We start from the raw sequence: 21268 nt of genomic DNA, 5'->3' as shown, positions 1-21268 counted from the left end.
CTGCTGCTTGACAGCCAAGATTAAGTTTGGCAAGTTTTGAATGTCTGCAGAAGTTTCAGATTATATGATCAACTTATCTGGGTTCCAAACTGTTGTGCACTTTACCATACAAAGTCATACAGTCAAACCTAAAAACAATGGAAGTTTTTAGAAGCTTCAGTAGCTGGAAATAGAAGTAGGACAGATTAAAATTTGGTGATTTTATAGTTAGTATGATTAAGCTCTGTGACACATAGACTGTACTGAATTCTATATTAGTTGAGCTCCTTAAATTGAGGCATTTTAAATGGTGGTTTTTCTTTTTCTTTTTTTCACAAGCATCCTCCTTTTGTTATGTGCTATTTAGAGGCAATTTAGCAGAAATCAGTACTCAATTGACTCTTGTACAGATGCTCATAAACTCATAGAGTTTTTGTTAAAAATCTAATTCATTGGACCTTTTAGTATAGGGAGATGTTACCTAGGGAGTTGTCTCTCTGGAGTAGGATGGCCAGCTGTTGGTTGTTTCTGTTGCAAATATGATTTAGATAGATTGTATAAAACTCCTCAAACTGTTGTTGTGGTGACCTTTTCTAATCCATCCAGCAAGCAGTTCTGTGACCACTCTAGCATGTCTGTGATTCTTTTGTATACTCTTAAATGGTCAGGAGAGAGGATAGTATGCTTGTTCCACCTGAACAGGAGGAGAAACATTTTCTATCAAAATGAGCATATACCTGTAATAATATATTTGTCTTTGAGCTCTTAAAACTTTGTTCATGACATTCAGTTACTTTCTTACAATTTTTTTGTCAAAGATTTAAAAATATTGTGAGATTACCTTTTGTTGTGAAAGCATACTTTGTAAATGTAGATGATCAGGCTTGTTAGTGGTTTTTTTACTTTTTAGATTAGCTTTCCTTCTTATATTTTACCTTTCCTTCTTGCTGCTCTTCCATATAGCAGCCAAAATATCTGTCCCATAAGATTTAGCCCATTTAGTTTCCTCTCAAGATCACAAACTGTAATGTGTTTTGATGAAAGCATTTAATTTGCTAGAAGCTGGCCTAAAGCCTCACAGTTTTTCGTTCTCCTTGGTGCCCCTTTCTGGATTGCTGCTGCCAGCTCACTGTATTTCGTTGTTGTCAGGGATGCCTGAACTCCGAACAAAAATCTCCCCCTTCCTTTGCCTCTTGTGCTCTGAGAGCTGCCAGTGTTCTCTTCTCACTGCCCCCTTCCTATACCTTCAGCTTTAAAACTTGCACCAGAGGAGAGGAATCCCACTGTTTGATTGCTAATATCCAGATATTTATTAGTAATACCCAGACAAGAACTGTAGAGAGACACAAAGACTATTTGGTACAAAATGGAAATTTCAGGTTGTTACCTATGACAGTTTGTTACAAAGTTCTAACACTCAATAAGTGCATTTGCTTGAGTATGAAAGCATGATACAGCTCATGCTACAGCTGGGAATTTCTTTGAGCTAATTGAAGCTGTTTTCTACAGGGGTTTTCTTTCTTTGGGTTCTGAATAATTGATTAGGTTTCATCAATTGTGTCTGTGCACTTGGGCTCCAGGTTAGAGTATCACATTGGCTCACGTTGCGTTTCTTTGGTAGGACCATCCTAGAAGAGCTCCTGTCGCACTCAGGCCAGAGTTACAGTGGCTGTCATCAGTTGTATTGAGATGGCTGTCTGTGGATCTGCCTTAGAAACAGGATTATTTCATTTTGTGAACCATAGTTTGTTGTTGGTGCAGGTGAGGGCACAGCCTGCTGCAATTTCTGAGCTTGTGTGAGAGCTCAGAGGTACCTGCCAAATCTCTAACCGAGCAAAGCTGCTGAAAATCTTACATGGAACTACTGCCTGACTTGTTTACCAATTACAGGGGCTTTTAAGAGCCCATCCTTTTTCTTTATATCTTTAAATAATTACAGTTCTGCAAGTCTCCTTATATTGGATCATTTTTGTACTTTCTGTCCGTCCGTTTGCAGTCTGACGTGAGTCGTGATTCTTCACTCCCTCTGTCTTGCTAATACACCAAGTACAACATTTTCCACTTTCCCATTTGTACTTTTCTTGTACACCTTTCTTGTTATCAGACAGAAACTGTTATCACTTGGACACATTAATAGACTGCTGCTATATCAGCCCTCCTCTGGTGACTTGTTTTCAATGCTTTTCTTGTCAAGTAGATGATGAGGTAGCTCATCCATATACCAAATAAGCAGGTGAAACATTAAATTTAAAAAAAAGTATTTAAAGGGAAAGAAAGGCTATAGTTTGGTCAGTGATTGATGGTTATTTCTGAGGACTTTACTTGCACTTACCATTTCCTGTTAGCCAAAAGAAAAGAATTTCTGTGCCTTTCTAGTCATATATTTAAAAAAATAAATGTCACAGGCCCTCTTCATTGTTCATTTTCTCTTATGATTATATGTTTAACTGGTATCTCAGTCCATGCTAGTTCATAATTTTTACCTTTCTATAAGAGTAGAAAAAAATTTTTTTAGAGCATCAATGCTTTAATTCCTTTAATCCTTTGTTGTTTTTCCTCTCTGTCTGCCAAATTATAACAGTATAAAGGCTTTTAGAGATGTGTTCTTCTATAATTTCCCCATGATAGTAGTAATAGGGTTGTAAGTGTCTGTATTGCAAATAGGAGAGGATGTGTTGCTGTAGCACATGCTTTTCACTAAGCAACTTGTTTTCATGAGTTTCTGTGCCTTTCTCTTGACTTCTGGATTACTGAAATTCCTAAAATGAAGACACTTAGTGAAGTGTCAGGTGGACTTTAGGTTCTAATTTAGTTCCGTGATAAGATTGCTTAGATTTCCTTGACTATCTGGATACTTTTAGTTTTCTTTTACAGATTTAACAACACAGTGTTTGTGGAAGAGAATCTTTAAGGTAGGGTAATAAACAGATGTAGGGCAATCTGTATTTAAAAGAAAAACCAACTCTGTGGCCTAATGTTCACGTGGCAAATTTCAGTGTTTTTGTTTGGCAGCCAACAGAGAATGAAACAGCATCTTTTTCATAGAACAGTTTGGGTTGGAAAGGACCTTAAAAATCATCCAGTTCCAACGCTCGTGCCATGGGCAGGGACACCTTTCACTAGGTCAGGTTACTTAAAGCTCATCCAACCTGGGCATTTTGTGGGTCATCCAGTGTATTGTTCTGAATTGTTTTTAGTTCATTTAGTGTTTTTAATATCTGTTTAATAGTGTATTAGAGGCTTTTAGAGGTATGATAATTTCTTTATGGTTAACAGACTGGTATCAGTCCCTGCACTAGCAAACTCTCTTGGCTCAAATACTGCAGATTTCTTTAGCTGTGCTGATTAGGACATTCTAGTTTCAATGGCTGTTTTCTCTTCAAGTCATGGATGCTTTTATTTCCAGCTCTTCAGAGTCCCATGAAAACCATTTGCCAAAATGGTGCTATTTGCTCAAGCTACGTGATTCTTTCTTTATTTGTGTGCATGTGTGTATGCACAGCAATTTTTTTAATTGATCTGCAGAAGGAGGCCTGTCTTCACAGCCTGAATGGCTGGAACAGAGTCAAGAAAAGATGGAAAGGAAACTTCCCAGGAAATTAAATACTTGCGAATTATTTTTTTTTCCAGTAATGCCTTCCTTAATTTCCTAGATTATTAATTTGATTCTTCAGAGCAAGGAAGAGACTTTTGTCAGTTGAAAACGTTTTCTTAATTGCAGTTGTTATCCAGATGGGTTGAAGAAATGGTTAGCTCAGTGAAATTTTATATTTTGTAATCATTGCTTAAGCACTGTTTTATTCTCAGGGTCTCTCTTTTATTCCCCCCTCGCCCTTCCCTGTTCTTATCTTTACTGTTCCATCCAGGATTCAGTAGTGAGTTTTGTGTAAGAATGTAAAAAAACATAAATAAAACCTTTGATTGGATAGTAATTTACTTAGTCTTTTTTATTACCACATAATTTGCAAGTGGTTTTTGTCCTCTCTCCCTCTTTCTCTTTGTCATGCTTTTGACCACAAATAGGTAAGCACCATTTCCTTCCAAAATGGGGCATCTGGTGATAATTAATCTTATCTAGAGTCTGCTTCTCAGAAGAACCTAATTAGCTTTGTCTTTAGGCAGTTTGTTCCTCTTCCTTCAATTTGTAATGCTACTGTTTAAAATTTTTTGAGTGTATGTTCTCCAGGTTCTTGTCTTAATCTCCCAGAATCGTACATGGCAGTCTCTACTATTTAAACATATACTGGACAGTTTATTTTCCTTTTTTGGATGATATAGAATGAAGAGTGAAAATGTATTCCTTATTCAAAAGAGATAGGCCTTCTATTGATAGGATTTTTCTTTTTTTCCTTTCACCAGTTTTCTTTTATGAAATACAAAGTTCTCTGAGGGATGCTTCTCCTCTTGAGAAACACATGAAGGACCATTAAGAAGAATTCAGTGTAACGATTTTATTGGTTTTGAAATACCAGTTGTACTCACACTAATGATGTCATTGATTTGCTGAGCTGTTTGTAGTCTGAGAGTTTCATCACTAATTCTTAGATTAAAAATTTAAAAATTGCAGAACTAGCATGGTCATACTTGACTAGTGGTGAAACCCAGTAGTCTTACACATGTATTCACGTGGTTTTAACAGAAATATTCATCCAGGAGGAGCTGTGTTACTGTCTGATAGGTTGTACAGCCATTGTAGTGGATACTGCTCAGTTTAGGCAGTTTAATCTGAAGTTCACTGTGTGACAGATTACTGCACATTAGGCATAAGCTTTATGTTTAGGAATCACATAAGCTTTGTCCTTAGGAAAGACTGGCGTGACTTAAGGTATGAGGCACCTCAGCAGTACCTGCCTGGATGAACAGATGATTTTAAAAGTTCCTGCTTTTTTGAGGAACTGTCCTCATTCCAGTGGGTGCTACCTGTGAACGTTTACAGAGAGCACCTTTCCTGTTTTCACATTTAGCTGATCATTTTAGCAAAAGCCATCTCAGCTTGTTTATAGTATACTTTTAATGTCCTCTTAAAAACCTTAGAAACTGATCTCCAGTTCACAGATTTCCAGTTTTCTTTGGCAGAACCTGCCCAATTTTCTTCTCAGCCAATAAAAAAACCCACCACCCTGCGTAAATTGAGAATTGGGAGGGAAAGAGATTTCGTAGAGAAATGGACCACTTTTAATGCTGAATGAAGTTGGACTCTCATGCCTGTTGAAGGGATGAGCTCTGCTACATACTTTGGATTCCGATTCCTGTATGTTGTGTTATGTCTTGACATTTCTATGAGCTTGTAAACAGAAACCGTTGTGAATACCAGTGATGGTCTAAGCCCAGTTGCTACGGGATAGTGTTGTCTCCATGGGAATTAGCAAAAAGGCCAACATCTTCTGTTGGATATCTTTTGTTGCAGCAAGGAGGCTGTGTAGTACTCCTGCCTTTCTCTGCTTTCTATAAGTGGTTGTTAGCATGAGATTACAAGGATGTGAAATTTGTGGTTGTTCTTTTAATTAATGTGATGTGTATAGACTTTCCAATGAGTGATCAAAGGGATGCCAAAATATTTCAGAATTCAAAACACAGAAACTTCTCCAAAGGAAGAAATGAACACAAATCGAAAATTTAATAAATATTACAAATCTGCCAAATAAGCAGTTATAAAAGTACTAATGAATATAGTTTTAAGCTTATTAGGATGAAGAAAGATGCTGAAATGAAGCAGAAGAAATTTTACTCTGATTTAACGTCTTTTATTTTTTTAAAGCAAAAAAGCATCAGTAGAGACGGGGGAATTTTTCCCACATTGAATGTTACAGTGAAAGGAATCCAAAATTTCAGGCACATAGTCACAAGTTTTCATAATGTAGTGAGTTTATGTACATCTGCTTAGCACCAGTCACTGACTGCGTGCCTAATTTTAGTTTAAGCTTACACTTTGCTGTTTGGCATAAACTTGATATGTACAAGCTGAGTAGCTTAACTGACATCTGGTGACTTTTTAAAAAGAAAGAGTATGATTATCTGGGCAAGAGCAAACCATTGGATTTAATTCCTGAAACACCAGTTCTAGTAATGGAACATCCAGGTGAGAAAGTCTCTTTCCTCAGAACAAAATTTCCTGCATTTGATACTTCGTGATTTAAAAAGTTGGACTTCACAGTAGCAAGGTTTAAAAAAAAAAGTAGTGAAAGTAAGATTTTTGAAAATGTGGAAAAAGATTCCAACAGAAGCTGTGCGAGATCATTTCTAGGATGGTAATTTTCTACAGAAAACCCAAATATTTTGTAATTGTAAATAGTTTCCAGTTAAGACAGTGAAGAGCTGGGATTGTCTTTCTTTTAATATTGTCATGTTGAATGTGTATACTTTAGCAACCTAACTGATGTTTATGTGGTAACTTAATGCTGACTGTTTAAAATACTTGACTTGAGACTGGAAAAGTCAACTTTATTGGATTTATGGATTTCAATATGTGATTTGATTCTACAGGTGCAAGTCACCAACTTGTGTTGCAATTGTGGTCCTGTTACAGATTTGCAAATCCATTCTCCTTAAAATTCTGATAGTGTCACTATGATCAGCAGTGTGCAAATATTATAGAAGTCAAATAATAATATGTGTTGTCTGTTTTGTTTAGGGTGCAAAATTTGGACACTCAGTGGGATTAAATCAGGCTCCTCCCCCGCGTTCTTCTGCTCGAAGATCATTTGGAAGATCTAAGAGATTTAGTATTACTCGCTCTCTGGATGACCTTGAGGTAAATAACTTTCACTTAGAAATAAGTCTTGGAGAGCTTACAGTAGATAATGCTGATCATTGCTTGAAGTAAGTAATGTATCAGTGTAATAAAGCTACTAATCATGTGACATTTTTCTGAGGAGACTAGAGATTCCACATATCAACCTGTCTTTTTCAATATTTCTTTAATAGGTTACAATGATGCCGTCAGTGGCCAGTCTTTCTGTGGGGAATTTTGACTTAATTTTTCCTATCACAGTTGGTTCTGTGTAAAGCAAAACAATGCAGTTTTGCTTATCAAAATGTTCGTAATATCCTAGAAATAAATATATCATTATATATAAAAGAATTAAATGTTCAGCATATTCTGTTTTTCATTCAGCTGATGAATTTTGACAGCAGTTGAGAAAAGGGAATCCATAATACCCTGGGTCTTTTTAAGTGCAATATAATGCTATTTCACTTCTGGTATAACACTGGCTGATGCCTGGGCCTCAGTGACCAAACCATATTGATTTTGGTGAAAATAAGGAATGAAAAGCCATCCTCCTGCTCTGCTGTAGGGACCACCTGTAGGAATATGGCTTCATTTTATCTTCCTTTCTACCATGCCTCCTCAGGAATCCCCAACTCATCGTGATTTGGAGGTGAATGTAAAGACTTTTCCCTTACCTCTTTATCATGCTTATCTGGAAGAAGGTTGGTGGCTGGGGAGAAACAAAAATATGTGCAGAGCTCTTGGCATAGGAGCCATGGAATACACATTATACGGCTCTTCATCACGGGAGAGAATGTGGCACACCGAGTCCTCTACATGGGAAGGGGGTGTTTAAAAAGCATTTGAGATGGGAGGAGGAAAGGAGACACTGAGTTTCCTGCTGATGGAAAATGTAGGAAGAACAGCATTTCACTGACTCTGAACTAAAGGAGCAGGGAGCTCAGTGCACTGGATTTTTAGGGAGCAGAATATATGGAGGAGCTTCTGGTGTTCTTAGGGAATGCAGGTAGGAACTATAATTACTTATTTCTCAGCTGTCTTAATGTACATTTTTTATTGTGGTCTATCTTGTCTGAAGCTTTTGAAGTGTCTTGCTTTTTTTTTTCTAGTCATGGAGAATACTTTTTCATTTCTTTGCACTCATGACTTTAATACAGTAAGTGCATAACTTAAACAAACATAGCAAGATCCTTTGGATAAAAGGGTCTGGGAACCATCCAGCTACTTCTTTCTTAATCAGAAAATGGTGATTCTTGTAAATTGAAAAAGCTTGCTTCTATATATTACCAGTTTTGACAGAATTTCTGGTTGCAGTAAGAGAGGATCTTCTCAGAATACCAAAGAGTCTAGTGCTAGTAATTCACATGCAACAGGAAAAACAGTTCGTTTCACATTGTTCCACATTGGAATTCCATACAAGTTTATGTGCACATCCCATATTTTGAGTGTTTTAAACACCAAGAATAAAATTTAATTTCTATTGTTGGAGCTGTTTTACATTGCATAAGTATTCATTAAAATAGGGACTTGGGACTTTCCGTTAATTTCAGGAAGATGTCATAGTTACTGGCCTAAAAAGTCCATTTTCCTCTCATTATGTCTTAGTTGGTATTCATTAGTGTATGTAAATTGAGTAGCACCAACAGGAGAGATTAAGAATCTGTCTGTATCCCAATGTCCTAATTGTTACAGCAGTTAATTTGGATAGAGAAACTTACATTCTGGGTCCCAGTATGAGTTGAACTAAGGAATGATCTGTACTAAAACCTGTTTGGATGAATGCCCTTACTACATGTAGCTATTTGGGTGTGGACTGATCTCTGCCAATTAGTTCTTTCCACTTAGAAATCTCTTTTTTTGCTCTGTGTGCCATAAGACAATGATACCCCAACCACCAGGAGAAACAGCATCCCAGAGAAGAATTTCAAAAACTTCATAAGTCAAAGTAATATAGTGTTGAGGTGTTTTAATTTTGGTTCAAACTTTAGCATTGCTACTGCAGCACTTGTCCCAAGTACTCTCACACTAAGTGTTGTTAGTGCATGTTTAGTTTATTTCAGGCCATCTATTTAGAGTTGCTGGAAGACGAAATAACAATACCAGGAAATTCTTAGAGACTCCACCTTTGGAATAATGACCATGAACATATTGTATAGGCTACTTGCTTGCTTTTGTGTTCTTCCCAATTAGCAGAATGGATAAGGTACTAATTCAAACATGAATTTTTAGAGTTCATGTGCTTCTCTGTGAGTTTGATTCCTGCTGGCATCCAACTTAATCTTCTAAATGGAGCAGTGTAAGTAGGTTCCATGTAGTTTTTTTAATGGGCATTTGCTGAACACTCTTCACTGCTTATAGGTCTGAAGAATGTTGTATTTAGATCTTTTTGTTGAAGAATGAAGTTGCTGATTCTGTCTTTGAACTGCCATGTGTGAAATCCGAGCCCTCAGTGTTGCTGTCTGCTGCCAGAAGGTGGCGAGATTTCTCTGAAATCTCTTATTTATTTATTTTTTAAAATCTGTCCAAGAATACAGGATATTTATAGGTATTTTAATAAACAAAAACATGATTGCAAGAGAACATTTCACTCTTTCTTTTAAATTGTTAGATTGCAGCTGGCTATACATGCACAGCCAGTATTTGTATAAGGTTAGAATAATTAATTATATAGTTGCCCCCTCCTTAAGCATTTTCCTCTCACATGCAGAAGCTGTATTTTACATGGAAGAAAATAGACAACGTTGTAGGATTAACCTCTGCTGTTTTTACCAATAGAACCTGTATTCAAGATTATTCTAAATCTTCAGGAATCGAAATAGTTTGAGAGTGCAAGACTAATGGTGCAGTTGGGGTACAACTGTTGAAGGAAGAATGTCTCACAAAACAGAAAATACATAATCTTATTTCTGAATTGTGGAAACTGTGCTTGTTCACACCAGGGCTGATTATGATTATCCTGTAAGTTGGAACTGAATTCAGAAAATGAGCATGTCTAGTATATGCCTTAGTTCTGTTGTTTGCACAAGAAATGTATTTAGAATTTTTTCTTTATTGAATTAGAAGAAATCTGGTTTTGTTAAGAACAGATTTCTCTTTTATGTACCAATGAATTTTCCTCTCTGAATAATTTGTTGTTACAAAAGTGTCCATTAACAACCATGTTAAAATTCTATGCTTTGCACCAATTTTACTTTCTCGCATATTTTCTGGTTCATATTTTCAAGGTGTAAGTTAAGCTAAAGGGACCTTATAATTATTTAGTATTTGAATTAATGAGAGGGCATGGTCTTTCTTCCTGCTTTTCTTTCCTGTAGTAGGTAAATGCCACTGCTCTCTTCCTCTTGCACAAAGCTGCCCCAGCAAAGCTGTTTATAGATTTATAAACACATTAAGGGTGACTCTGTGAGACTGCAGAGAGTAGAACACTACCCATGTAAAAATTTACATTAAACATTCTTTTACTCATAAACAGTTTTGGAAACAGATTCCATAACACTTTCAACTGTATCAATGTTCCATTGATATTTTCAGTTTTCTTGAAGTCTATAAAAATGTGGGAACCTTGCAGTATTAAGTCAACAAATATAGGTTCCTTCTCGCCAAGGAGAACATTCAAAGCTGTTTTTTCCTGAAAATCATTTTGGTACTTGTACTTTTATTTCTCTGTGGTTAAAAATAGGACAGAGTAGTGTAATGAGAGATATAATCTCTTAAGAAAACAAATGTCAGGCTCTTTGAGTATTGTTCAATAATCCTTTACTGTAGAGATCTTTTTAAAATTAAATCAAATATCAGGACAAAAAAAGGTGGCTGTTGCAGTTTTTCTTCTTGTTCTTGTCCTGTTTTGGAAACCTTAACGCTATATCCTATATGAAAAAGAACATTTGTTGTATCAAATTTCTAGAGTTTAGTTATATTTTCAAAGTTGGAATGTATCATGTATTCCTTTTGAAAGTCAGTGTGAGAACTTCTGTTAGAATGTTCCATCTTAATTATAACCATTAATAATGTAGTATTATTAGGTGTTATTATAGATAATGATGCTTTTTTTCCCCCTGTTTTGTTAATGCCATTGAATCAATTTTTTTTTTTTTGCATTTTATCTACTAATTGAAAGCATACAGCACATCTCTTTGATATGAGGTTTTTATACTAATGAATGACATGTCTCTGCTGGATATCAGCTTTGGCATCTGTAGGTGGCAAAACCCCCTAAATGCTCATTTGACTCAACAAGGAGTTTTTAAGTGGATACCTGTCTTTGGTTGAATGATTTAAATAATCAGACAAAGCTTACACAGGGAGATAACAGCTTATATTAGACCAACTAGTATACTGGGAAAATCCGACAAGAAGAGCTAAACATGCCCCAAACTTTTCCCACCCTGTCAGATAATCTAATAAAAAGTATTAACTGTTTCTGCAGAGGTTACTTTACTGACATTCTCACATCAGCATCAGGGCCACAATGCCACAATGGCCAGTATAACCACGTGATTTAAATCAAGAGGCCTCTTCATTCTCAGCTTATAATAGTGAATTTAAAATTTGAAAAGAATGTGTATTTTTGCCTTGGATTTCATCCAGTTTTTGAAGCTATGATAACATGCCATGGGCTGTCAGTATACACATATTCCACTGTGAACCACCATTAACTATTGCATCTTTGGCACTGTTTTGTCCTATCTAAGATCTAACTAACCAATGGACAGTTTTGCTGTCAGCCTTCATCAAGGTGGGGGAAAGGCCAGTTGTGAAATAATGGTACGTGCTTGAGAAAATCTCCATTTCTGTATGTAAAAGGTAGACGTGTGCTTGTAGCATGCTAATAATAGAGTTTGTAAAGGGTTAATCCAGTCTCATATACAGATATTCCACAGTCTGAGCATTTACAGAGATCAGCTCCTGACACTGCTGTTTTGGAAGCCGCATGGATTTGTGCCTCCATCCTCAGTTCTTGTTTCTCTTTTCCCTTTGCTGGCACCAGGGGTCAGCTTTGGAAACAGTGCAAAGCATAAGATGTGTGCTCAGTGATTCCACAGTCTCTTGCAGCTCAAACCCTCTCACTGAACTGTGACATAAAGCTTTAAATAGTGTAAGTTAGTCATGACATTACACAGCGATTTCTTCGCCTTGAATTACTGTAGCATACGTGGTCATGTAGGTGATCAGTAAGACTTTGAAAGCATCCCATGGTTTCTCCCAGGCATTCTACTGCTCTGTTCAGACTCCTGGCTGGAGTTGTTTACCTGCTGGGCTGCACAGTGGCTACACACCTGTGCTGGTGAGTGAAACACTGCCAGGACACGGGGGCAGGCAGAGAATTGCAATGTTTGTATCGTCATACAGTTAGAGTTGTCATTTATGTGGTTTCATCTTGGGCCAACTAATGTATTTGCTCAATACAAATGATTCTGGATGTGCTTTGGAAGGTGGCCTTACTAGCTAACATCATTGTGCCCAGCAGCCAGTTTGGATACAACCAGCTTGATGGAGAGGAGGTTGGGAGAGCTTGGTGGCACAGCCAGAAAGCACCAGCTGTCTTTGGAACTACACAATACTTACGGTGCTGTTTATTTGACTAGTACAAATACAGCCAGAGTTTATCATCATCTCATTCTCATTACCATCATCTCATTATCCATTAGATAGTTTTTCTTTGCTGTCATCATTCTCAGTATGTCTTAATGACATTCAACAGCATCATTTGGTTTCACATGTGGTTCTCTAGAGTGCTCTATTAAGAATTTCAGACTGTCCAGCATAATCTGGAGGATCACTTTCAGGCTTTTACTTTGGCATGTGGGATCTTATCAGGTACTTCAGTTACATCTATTATTATTCTCTGAAGAAGGAAACATCATGCTAGCAGTATATGTTTTATTTTTCTTTGCAGTTTGTGCACTGGCACTACTGTCAAGCTTTTGCTGGTATTTTATACTATGCTGTAATTTTTAAGATTGTCACTATCTGCTCTTAAGTTTATGTTTATAGACTTTTTCATGGAAAGCTCTGGCGCTCCTCGCACTGGTTTGTAAAGTATCTGACAAAGATGGGTTAGTCAACAGATGAGTACAATTGTATGTAACCTCTTTATTATGAGTTCGTATTTCTAGATACAATCCAGAATGTTAAACAGTCTGATTTTTTCCCCAGATACTGAGAATAATGGGATTTATTTTCTGTTACTGTAATTGGTAAAATTACCATCCTTTAGTAATTTTACTGCTTTGTGTTTTCTCCTGCATTTGGGTTATTTTCTTTACTTCAGATTCTGGAGAAATATGCCATGTAAATTTGCATGTGAAAAGCAGAGTAGTCAGAGAATGTGCAGAGAGCTGGATCTCATCTCTGCTTTCTTTGTGAGGTGCATATGGCAGCGCTCATCACAACAGTGCTCATCCCATGCTTTGGTGGTTGAGAAGCACCCAGCAGTGTTACCAGTATGGATTCCTTAGGGAGTTCGGTCTCCATATGTGCGATGGCAGTTGGCACTGTATGGAGAAATTTCTCCTGAGGAAGGAATCAGTACATTGTTTGACCCTGCCACTCAATTGCTGTCCAAGCCTTACTGCCTCTGGGCTGGGCTCTCCTACACAAGCCCATTTTTGTCACAAAATCAGAGACAACAATATATGCTTTCAGGGACTAGATATGAACTTGTATTCTGCATAAATAAAAGTTCTAGTAGTAGTCAGTACCACCATCGTTAAGGTGTGTGATTAAATGGACACAGGTGAATTCATGTGGTGTCAACACCTCTGATGCTGTCATGTTTGTGGAACTACAAGGATCAGCCAGGGAGAGCAAGTTAAAGTAACCACATGAAGCTGCAGAGGGGTCACGTTCCTTAATTCAGCAATATAAGGTATCAGACTTTGGTTTTGGCTCTCTCCTTTTGGTTCTGGTTTCCTTGAGCAGTGATGAAACAGTCAATGCTCACACAAATGACACTCTTGCTCGAGGGGCAATCTATTGGGGTGGTCTTTCTCCTGAACCTTTGGTACCTTATTTTAAAATTGGGCTTGCTTCTCTGAACTGAAACTTCCCTCTTCTGGATCTAATTCATAAAGCACATGACATTAAGGCAAAATAACAGCTTTAGTGCACTGGGGTCTGGTTCTAATGCAGAATTATTTTCTGCTAAGGCTGACCCTTGCCTCAGTTTTGTGTATTACATTTGTTGATTGAAGGGCATCTTTTTAAGGCTCCTCCCAAGAAAGGAAGCAGTGAGATGAAGTTACTCCAGGTAATAAGGACAAGAGCAGTCTCTGAAGATGGTAGCAGGCTGCTTTTATAAGACTGAATGACTGGACAACAAAATGGCAGATGAAAATGTATGCAGATAAATGCAAAGAAATGCAAATGAGGCAAAATAGCCTTATATATCAAATTATATATATATGTCTCTCAGCTGAGTGTTTCTTCTCAGAACTGAGGTCTTTGAGTTGTAAGAGTGGCATGGAAAAATTAGCTCAGTGCAGTAGCAATGAAGCAAAATCCTGTATTATGAATTATTAGGGAAGGAATAGATGATTCCATTATGTACATCTGTGGTTTCTTCATATCTGGTCTCTTTATTTTAAAATGTTCTCATATATTAGAAGAAGAAAAGGTTCAGAAAGGTTTAAAAAATAGTGCAAAGTCGTGGGTGACTTAGAAGAAGGCGCTGGGATTGACTGCTCACTCTGCTTCGGGACAAGAAGTCGGCACCATTAATTAGAGGTAGCTGGAGCCAGGAGCAAAACAAGCAGGAGAACACGATTGTTCATGTAGGAGGTGAGTCGGTCTGTGGGATGCCTCACCACTGAGTGCTGTGGATGCAAGAAATTTGCATGTCCTGGAGGGAAAGTAGGCAAGTATTTGGAAAAGAGAGCCACTGGGGATTATTAAGGAGACAAGCCATGCCAGGTTCAGGAAATCTCCTGAACTAAAAATACCTGGAGTCTGGGAGAATGTAATCATGGACATGTCCTATATGTTGCCCTGTGCTGCTCATTTGTATGCTTCTGTATGTGGGCACTGCTGGAAACATAATGCTGGGTTTGATAAACCCTTGCTGGAACTGATGATGTTTGGAGACTTGAGGGTGGACATCGCTTCCCCTTGGCTGGGATGCTGTGGGTGTACCCTTGGCACAGGAAGCTCTGTTACCTTTCACTTGGTGTAAGCTTGTTTGTAAAGGAAAGGGCTCTCTGGCTGTAGTATCTGCTGGCGCTGGGGCGCTGCCCAGGGCGCTGGGAGCATTCCCTGGTGCTGCGGCTGCAGCTTTCTGTGGGAGGGGGCTCCAGCCGCTTCCCTGCTGAGAGCTGCTGCTGCCAAACACGCTGCCCATGCAGTTCCTGGGTGGGAATGAGGAACTGGGCGACTGGTTTCGTGCCTCTCCGGCCCTGCCCTCCCTCGGCTGCTCTTCCTGTTACCCGGTATGTCTTTTTGTCATGTCGCAGGCTAATGGGGGGAAGGAGGGATTTTTGCTCTATGAGACCTGGTTATTGTTAGGAAATGATTTAAAGCTTTATTGAATGAACTGAATTGGTATTTCTAGAGTGTAATCACAGAATATATACAGCAAAAATGATAGCACTGTAGCTATCTGTGAATTGTTTCTGGCTCTGTTTCTCTGCTTAAACTGCTGGGATTTTGGCTAGGACTTGGCACCATCTAATTTTCACTGTCCTTATGCATTCGTAAGTCCTGTAAAACTTAAAAAGTAAAAAAAAACCCTGAGTCACCTGTGGAACTTCTACTAGATAAACTACTGCTTTTTATTCAATATTAAATCATCAAAACATTTCCGAAGTACTTCTGAAATACAGTAAAAAGCCCATCCTCTACTTCCCTCTGGACCAAGGAACTGCTGAAGGATAAGAGTTAAGGATTATTGTTGGGCATGCATTTCTGTCTGAAAACACACAGATATTGCTGGTCTGTCTGGAGAGTAGGTGTGGTATTGAAAATTATGAGAGTAATGTTTCACTTGGAACATGATCCTTGTAAATGCCAATGCCCTGCTTACTCAAAGGAACACAGAACGTTTTGGTAGGATGAGATAGGTTGCACAATATGCATACATATGATTGTAATCATACTGAGGCACGTACCTACATGCCAGAAACTGCAAGAAATTTGCTGTGAGTCTTACAAGTTTTAACAATATTTTTTAGAAAGTATTTTTAGATTATATTTTAAGTGTTTTTAGTAGGGATTGATGAGCTGGGTTCATTCAGGTAATAAACTCATCAAAGGGGAATGTATGAAAAAAGAGAATACTTTGGATGAGAAAATGGTGTTGACTCAATGCTTAAACAAGTTCAGACAAACCTTTACGACAGTCTTTAGGCCCCTATTGAATGTATTTTACATTAGCAGATTCTTTAGCAGAGCTGTTGTCTTTACAGAGGCTTTATTGTTACACAGGACCTGCCTAAACACCATTTTGAAAGCTGCCCGTCCTTTTGATGAGAAGATACAGAACCAGAATTTGAGGGCGGAGAACATGCTGGGGAGGGAGGAGAATAGGAGAGGTGTGGATAGGGCAATAGAGGGAGAAGTCTCATTTTTTTACTGGACTCTGGAAGAAGTAAATATGTGTTCAGTAAGAGCATAATAATAAAAGTTGGAGGGACTGTTTCTTAACAATGAGATATTAAACTATTTATACATGGAGAAAACTTTTACTGATAGTCAAGTGTCTGTAAGTATGAAGTTTTGTTTGTCTAAAGCGAACAGAAAACAGGAATATGTTTTAATGAGTAGTCTTCTGAGCTAAGAAATCTTGCAGTGAAATATGATAAATTTTGCTTCTAAGGATTCAATAAGGTTTTAAAGAGACAAAGTTTGTAAGTATAAGTATTTCAGTTGACTTTCTATATAAGCTCTATTATGAAATTAAGAATACACCATTTTTATAGATGTTTTAAACCTCTCTTTTGCAGTTATTGTATTGGTTTTAAACTGTGGAGTAAGTCTGGTAGATATAGAGATACCTCTCTACGTTTTTTATAAATATTTCGGTTATTTTTCATTATATTGCACGTGTTTCCGCAAAGCAAAAATGTCTTGTTGCAGATGCTACCTTGTAATTGTTACAACATTTTTTGTTAAAGTTGTGCAGCTAAAGTTATTTTTCTTCTTCCAGCTGGATTTTTATCCAATAAACTTGAATCCAGATGGTATGAGTTATTAAAATAACTGAAAATAAATGGAAAGTATTTATAGAATACAACATTTCTGAGGTACAGAGATCTCAGATTGGCTTTAGTTTCTTTTTTGCTTAGAAAAGACATATTTTGCAAGTAAGCATCCTAGCTGTGTTATCAAATTTTTAAATTATAGGCTTATTCTTTATGTCTATATATCTCAGAGAAAAATGTTCTTAAATGCTAAAAGTATAGCAGCAGAATTCATGTTTTAAAATGAGGAGAGAAAGAAACAATTGCAAAGCTTAGGAAGATATATATGCATTATTTGCTTAAAATGTAATAGTTTTCATACTCAGTTTTACTTTGAATTTCTCAAAATCTATTGATTCTTAGAGGCTCCATCTGCAGTAGTAAAAAATTCAGAAGTGGCTTGATGTTTTTCAATGGTCTGTCACATATTCATATCCTCTTTAATATTCAGTTTAATTAACTATTGGACTGCAAGTTACCTTCCATCTGGATGAGAAAATTATGCTGTTTCTGCATGTTTGTATTAGTGGCGAGAATTCATTTATCTTAAAATGTTGATCAGCAGAAGGGGGATTAATAATTATTTACAAACATTTTTGGAAAAGTGTTTTTTAAAATTCTCACTTTATGCTCAGGCTCTATAGAATTATTTTTCAAGGTTTCCAAATAGCTTATTTTTAGAGTAGATTGCTGGATGGCAAATTCTGAACTTCACATTTGAAAATGTGTACATGAGCCTCAGCAGTGCAGGCAGACAGCAGAGGGCACTCGGAACAGGAGTTTGCATCATTCTCTTTGCTTCCCTGAGTTTGCTGTAGGGGAAGTCTGAGTGTTTGACAAGGCAGCTTGTATTTCAGTTATTTATACATGAACAAATTCCTACTAGTTTGGCTTGAAAATACTTTTGTTGATATAGCATTGGAATAGGAACAACTTTTATCTTTAAAATTGGTAAAGGGAATCCACAATGTTGTAAATGAGAGAATTCTTCCTCTTTTGATCAGTAACACATATGGGGTCTGTTTATTGTTGAGTGGCTGACAAATCATTGACAAAAGTATATCTAGATAGATTACAGAAAATTTGGAGAATTAGAGGGAAAAAACCATTTTATAGCAGAGTTTTCTTAATTTATGTGTAGGCTTTTCAATACTCCTGCATTTTGTTTCAGTAACTATGGTCAGTGATCTAGTTCATATTCTTCTTGTGTTTTTTCTCTGGCTGTCATGCAAGTAGTTGTTACTATATTATGACATTAAAAAATCAATACTTGATGAGGTTTAAGATTTTTGATAGTGCATTCTGCCAATGTCACAGTTACTTTAGGACTCTGTGTGACAAGGGGATTGCCTCTTTCTGGTTGCCTGGTAGTTTTTGTGTGTGTTTTCTTCTTTTAGGAGTTAGGGATATATAAAGTCCTATTCATCTTTTGACAAGTTAAAACATATCAAGGCTCCCTGTCATTCTGTCTTTCTCTTCAGCTTCTTCTGCTCTGGAAACAAATGTACAAAAGAAAATACGAGCAGGAAGTGGAACGAGGGTAGAAGAGAAAAACAGATCAACCTTATCTGGGGTCTGTACCCCTTCCCACAGTTTAGCTTCTAAGCAGATGGATGTGGGTTTACAAATGTCATCTTTGGTGTATCTGAATAAGGCTTTTAAAGCTGTTGTACCATATTTAAACAGTTTCCATTATTAGCTTTGCAAATTAACATCCCTTCTGCTTTTGACCTTTGACCTTTGAGTTGCCTGCCTGATTTACAAATATGCTACACAAAATCACAAGATTTTGTATCTTCAGCTGCTGAAATAATCTGTGAAAATGTAGAAGGATATGAATTTTTTAAAGGCTTTCAGAGTCACATGACACTTCATAGCCATGATCATTAACTGATGCTGTCTAATTGGTAGAGCTTATTTTCAGTGTTAGTAGAGTCACTGTGTGGAAAAATGTGGACATGCAATGAAATAGAATCAACAATTCTAAGATCAGTTTAAACTAAGGGATTATTAGGTTTGTAATGCCAAGTGTGAGTGCCCAGAATGTGTAAAGCATTGCCCACCCACACAGTGTTCCCAACAGCACTCACTGCAGTTGCTCCAGGGAGCTGCTGGTCCTGCAGCTACATCCCATTGCACATGGGGTTATTTTCCTCTTACTCATTCTTTTCGGTAACATCCTCACCTGTTAAAGCTCTGCCAGTACTTTTGGTCTTCCTAGGTGATTCTTAGAGGATTTAGGTTGAGGGTTAAGTAAATGCTATTGATAAAAGCCCTGGTTTTTGTTACCCCAAAGGGGTGTTCACAGGAAAATTCTTTAGGCATTTCTGGTCCATTTGTGGTTTTTACTTACCCTTGTAAGGATTATTATGCACCTGGTCACCTGCATATTTGTAATGGTGTTGCTGTTTGGTTAAGATATTAACAGTGAAAATGCATTCTGCATCCCATTTGGTTCAGTGTGAAAAAAAAAAAGTAGTATTAAACAGCTCTGACATTTCTTCTTTATAAAACTGTACATTTTTAATACTTATCCATGCACAGTAAATCTGTTCTCTGCAAGTGTCATGGGGCATTTGCTTCTGAAATCCTAAAATAATGGATAATGTAATTTGCAAACATGTTTCTTCCTGTGTACCCACCCATTTGTTACCATTGCATTTTGTCATGGTGTTAAATAATTGTGGAAGCATTCAAAGGTGCAGTGGTGTGCATATTCAATCAAGTAATCAATCACAAAATCAAGTTTGTCCATTCCAAAAATTAGCTTGTGTTTTGTTAAAATATGCTTCCTCCATTTTCACTTGCAATTAGCTTAAAATTTCTTTTCTGATCACTCTAAATTAAATGGAGAAGATTAAGTTTTACTGTTAGCCAAGTCTCTTTATTCTACATCCAAAACTGGGAAGATGTGCAGATTTTTGCAAGTTGATCTCAGCCTGAAATATGGAGTAAATGCTCTTGGTTTTGTCTCATTTTCTCTCATTGTAAGTTCAGAGTAATATTTGCCTTCTTTATAGGGTTGTTTTTGTTTTGGGGGCTCAACCTGGGAAATGTCTGGATATGGGGCATTCCACATGCTGCATTGAAAAAGGGAGAAAGTTCCTCTTTCCTAAATGACTATTAGTAAGTCCTCCTAGGATTTAAGGACATCCCACCAGCAGAAAAATGCCCACTAATTATTTCCAGTTTGCAATTCTGGTATTTATTTTTACCAGAAAACTGTATTCTGATTGCTTTAAAAATACCAGCAAGGAATGGTTTAGATCCTGTCGCTGTTTACGTGTAGACCGCAGCAAACTTCCTGAAATCCTATACTTTCCATATAGAGTCCCTGGAAGACACTGCTGTCACAGGCAATGAAATAGCACTTCCCTCTTACATTGCAAGGAGCCTCTTTTGCTCTCTGTTCCTGGGGCGCTGTGCACAGAACTCTCTTGACATCAGCTGAGGACAGGCTCAGGTAGTGAGGAAGGAAGGGCAGGATAGCAGTTGATTTCTGAAAGGAGAATTTTGTCTTTGGTGACAACAGGCTACTCCTGGGTTTAATGAAATCTGCCAAGTCTCCTTGTACTGCAGATTTTTATGTGCAATTTATAGTGTTAACCACTGAAAAGTTAAACAGAATGGACCATTTGAGGTCCTACTTTATTCTGGCTTGCATTATGTAAACCTCTGAAAATAGTGGTTTACTATGTAAATGTTTCTATAACTAATGTTAGGGTGATTAACTAGTGTTTTTCTGAAAACTGTCTTGAAAATCTGTTCTATTGAATACAGGACTATCACACGATTCAACATCATTTTATTTTCTTGATTTGTTATAGGAAACGTTTTAAAATACAATCATCATGATTTATATAAAATGATGGAGCTTTTCTGGTGAGAGATAATTGAGATCTAATCTGAATCCCTGACGAACCACAGCTTCCTGCATTGGCCTGTTGCTATTGGTAACATAAAGGGAGTAAAATAGAACTTCATACGAAATGCCTTTAAACTTTACTGGCGTGTACAGGCATGGAACAGGGTTGAATTTTTTAGTTTAATCTTTGAGAAGCCGACGTGTTAAGGAAATGCTTTTTCCATATTAAGTGAAGATGAATTTAGGAAGAGTACTGTTAGGAAAAATAACTGCTGTTTCTTATGAAGAGCGGGTAAGTGATATGAATTATATTTAGCTAAAACAAGGCATGGTTGCAGTGAGAAATTAGAAGAGGCTATTGTTACTGGCAAGAAATTAAAGAATGGTATCAGCTGCAGAATGCTTTTTGCTTAGCCTTTAAGCTTTTTTACTTTAAAGTATTTGAGTTAAAAATTCCTTTGTAAATGAAATAATTGGATTTTATTATCAGAGAAAAGTAATCTTACTATACCAACTAACACT

At 37.2% G+C, this 21268-nt stretch overlaps 1 protein-coding gene across 10 annotated transcripts in view; it reads left to right on the top strand.

Annotated features, from left to right (window-relative positions):
* The window catches only part of RGS12 (regulator of G protein signaling 12), an 84372-nt gene that overhangs the window by 9650 nt on the left and 53454 nt on the right, over positions 1-21268 (top strand). For 6 of the 10 annotated variants that reach the window (XM_071556890.1, XM_071556888.1, XM_071556889.1 and 3 more), the window contains exon 2: positions 6611-6730. In XM_071556890.1, the coding sequence (XP_071412991.1) occupies positions 6611-6730 (120 nt within the window). Of the gene's footprint in view, positions 1-6610; positions 6731-7693; positions 7716-14902; positions 15133-16225; positions 16404-20613; positions 21039-21268 lie in introns of those variants that run through there. The other 4 variants (XM_071556897.1, XM_071556894.1, XM_071556896.1 and 1 more) reach the window with 4 other exon arrangements.

This window comes from Pithys albifrons, chromosome 5 (assembly GCF_047495875.1).
Source record: "Pithys albifrons albifrons isolate INPA30051 chromosome 5, PitAlb_v1, whole genome shotgun sequence".
NCBI classification, from domain to species: Eukaryota; Metazoa; Chordata; class Aves; order Passeriformes; family Thamnophilidae; genus Pithys; species Pithys albifrons.
Note: the sequence above shows the minus strand (reverse complement) of the source record. Positions and strands in the feature narration are given on the sequence as shown.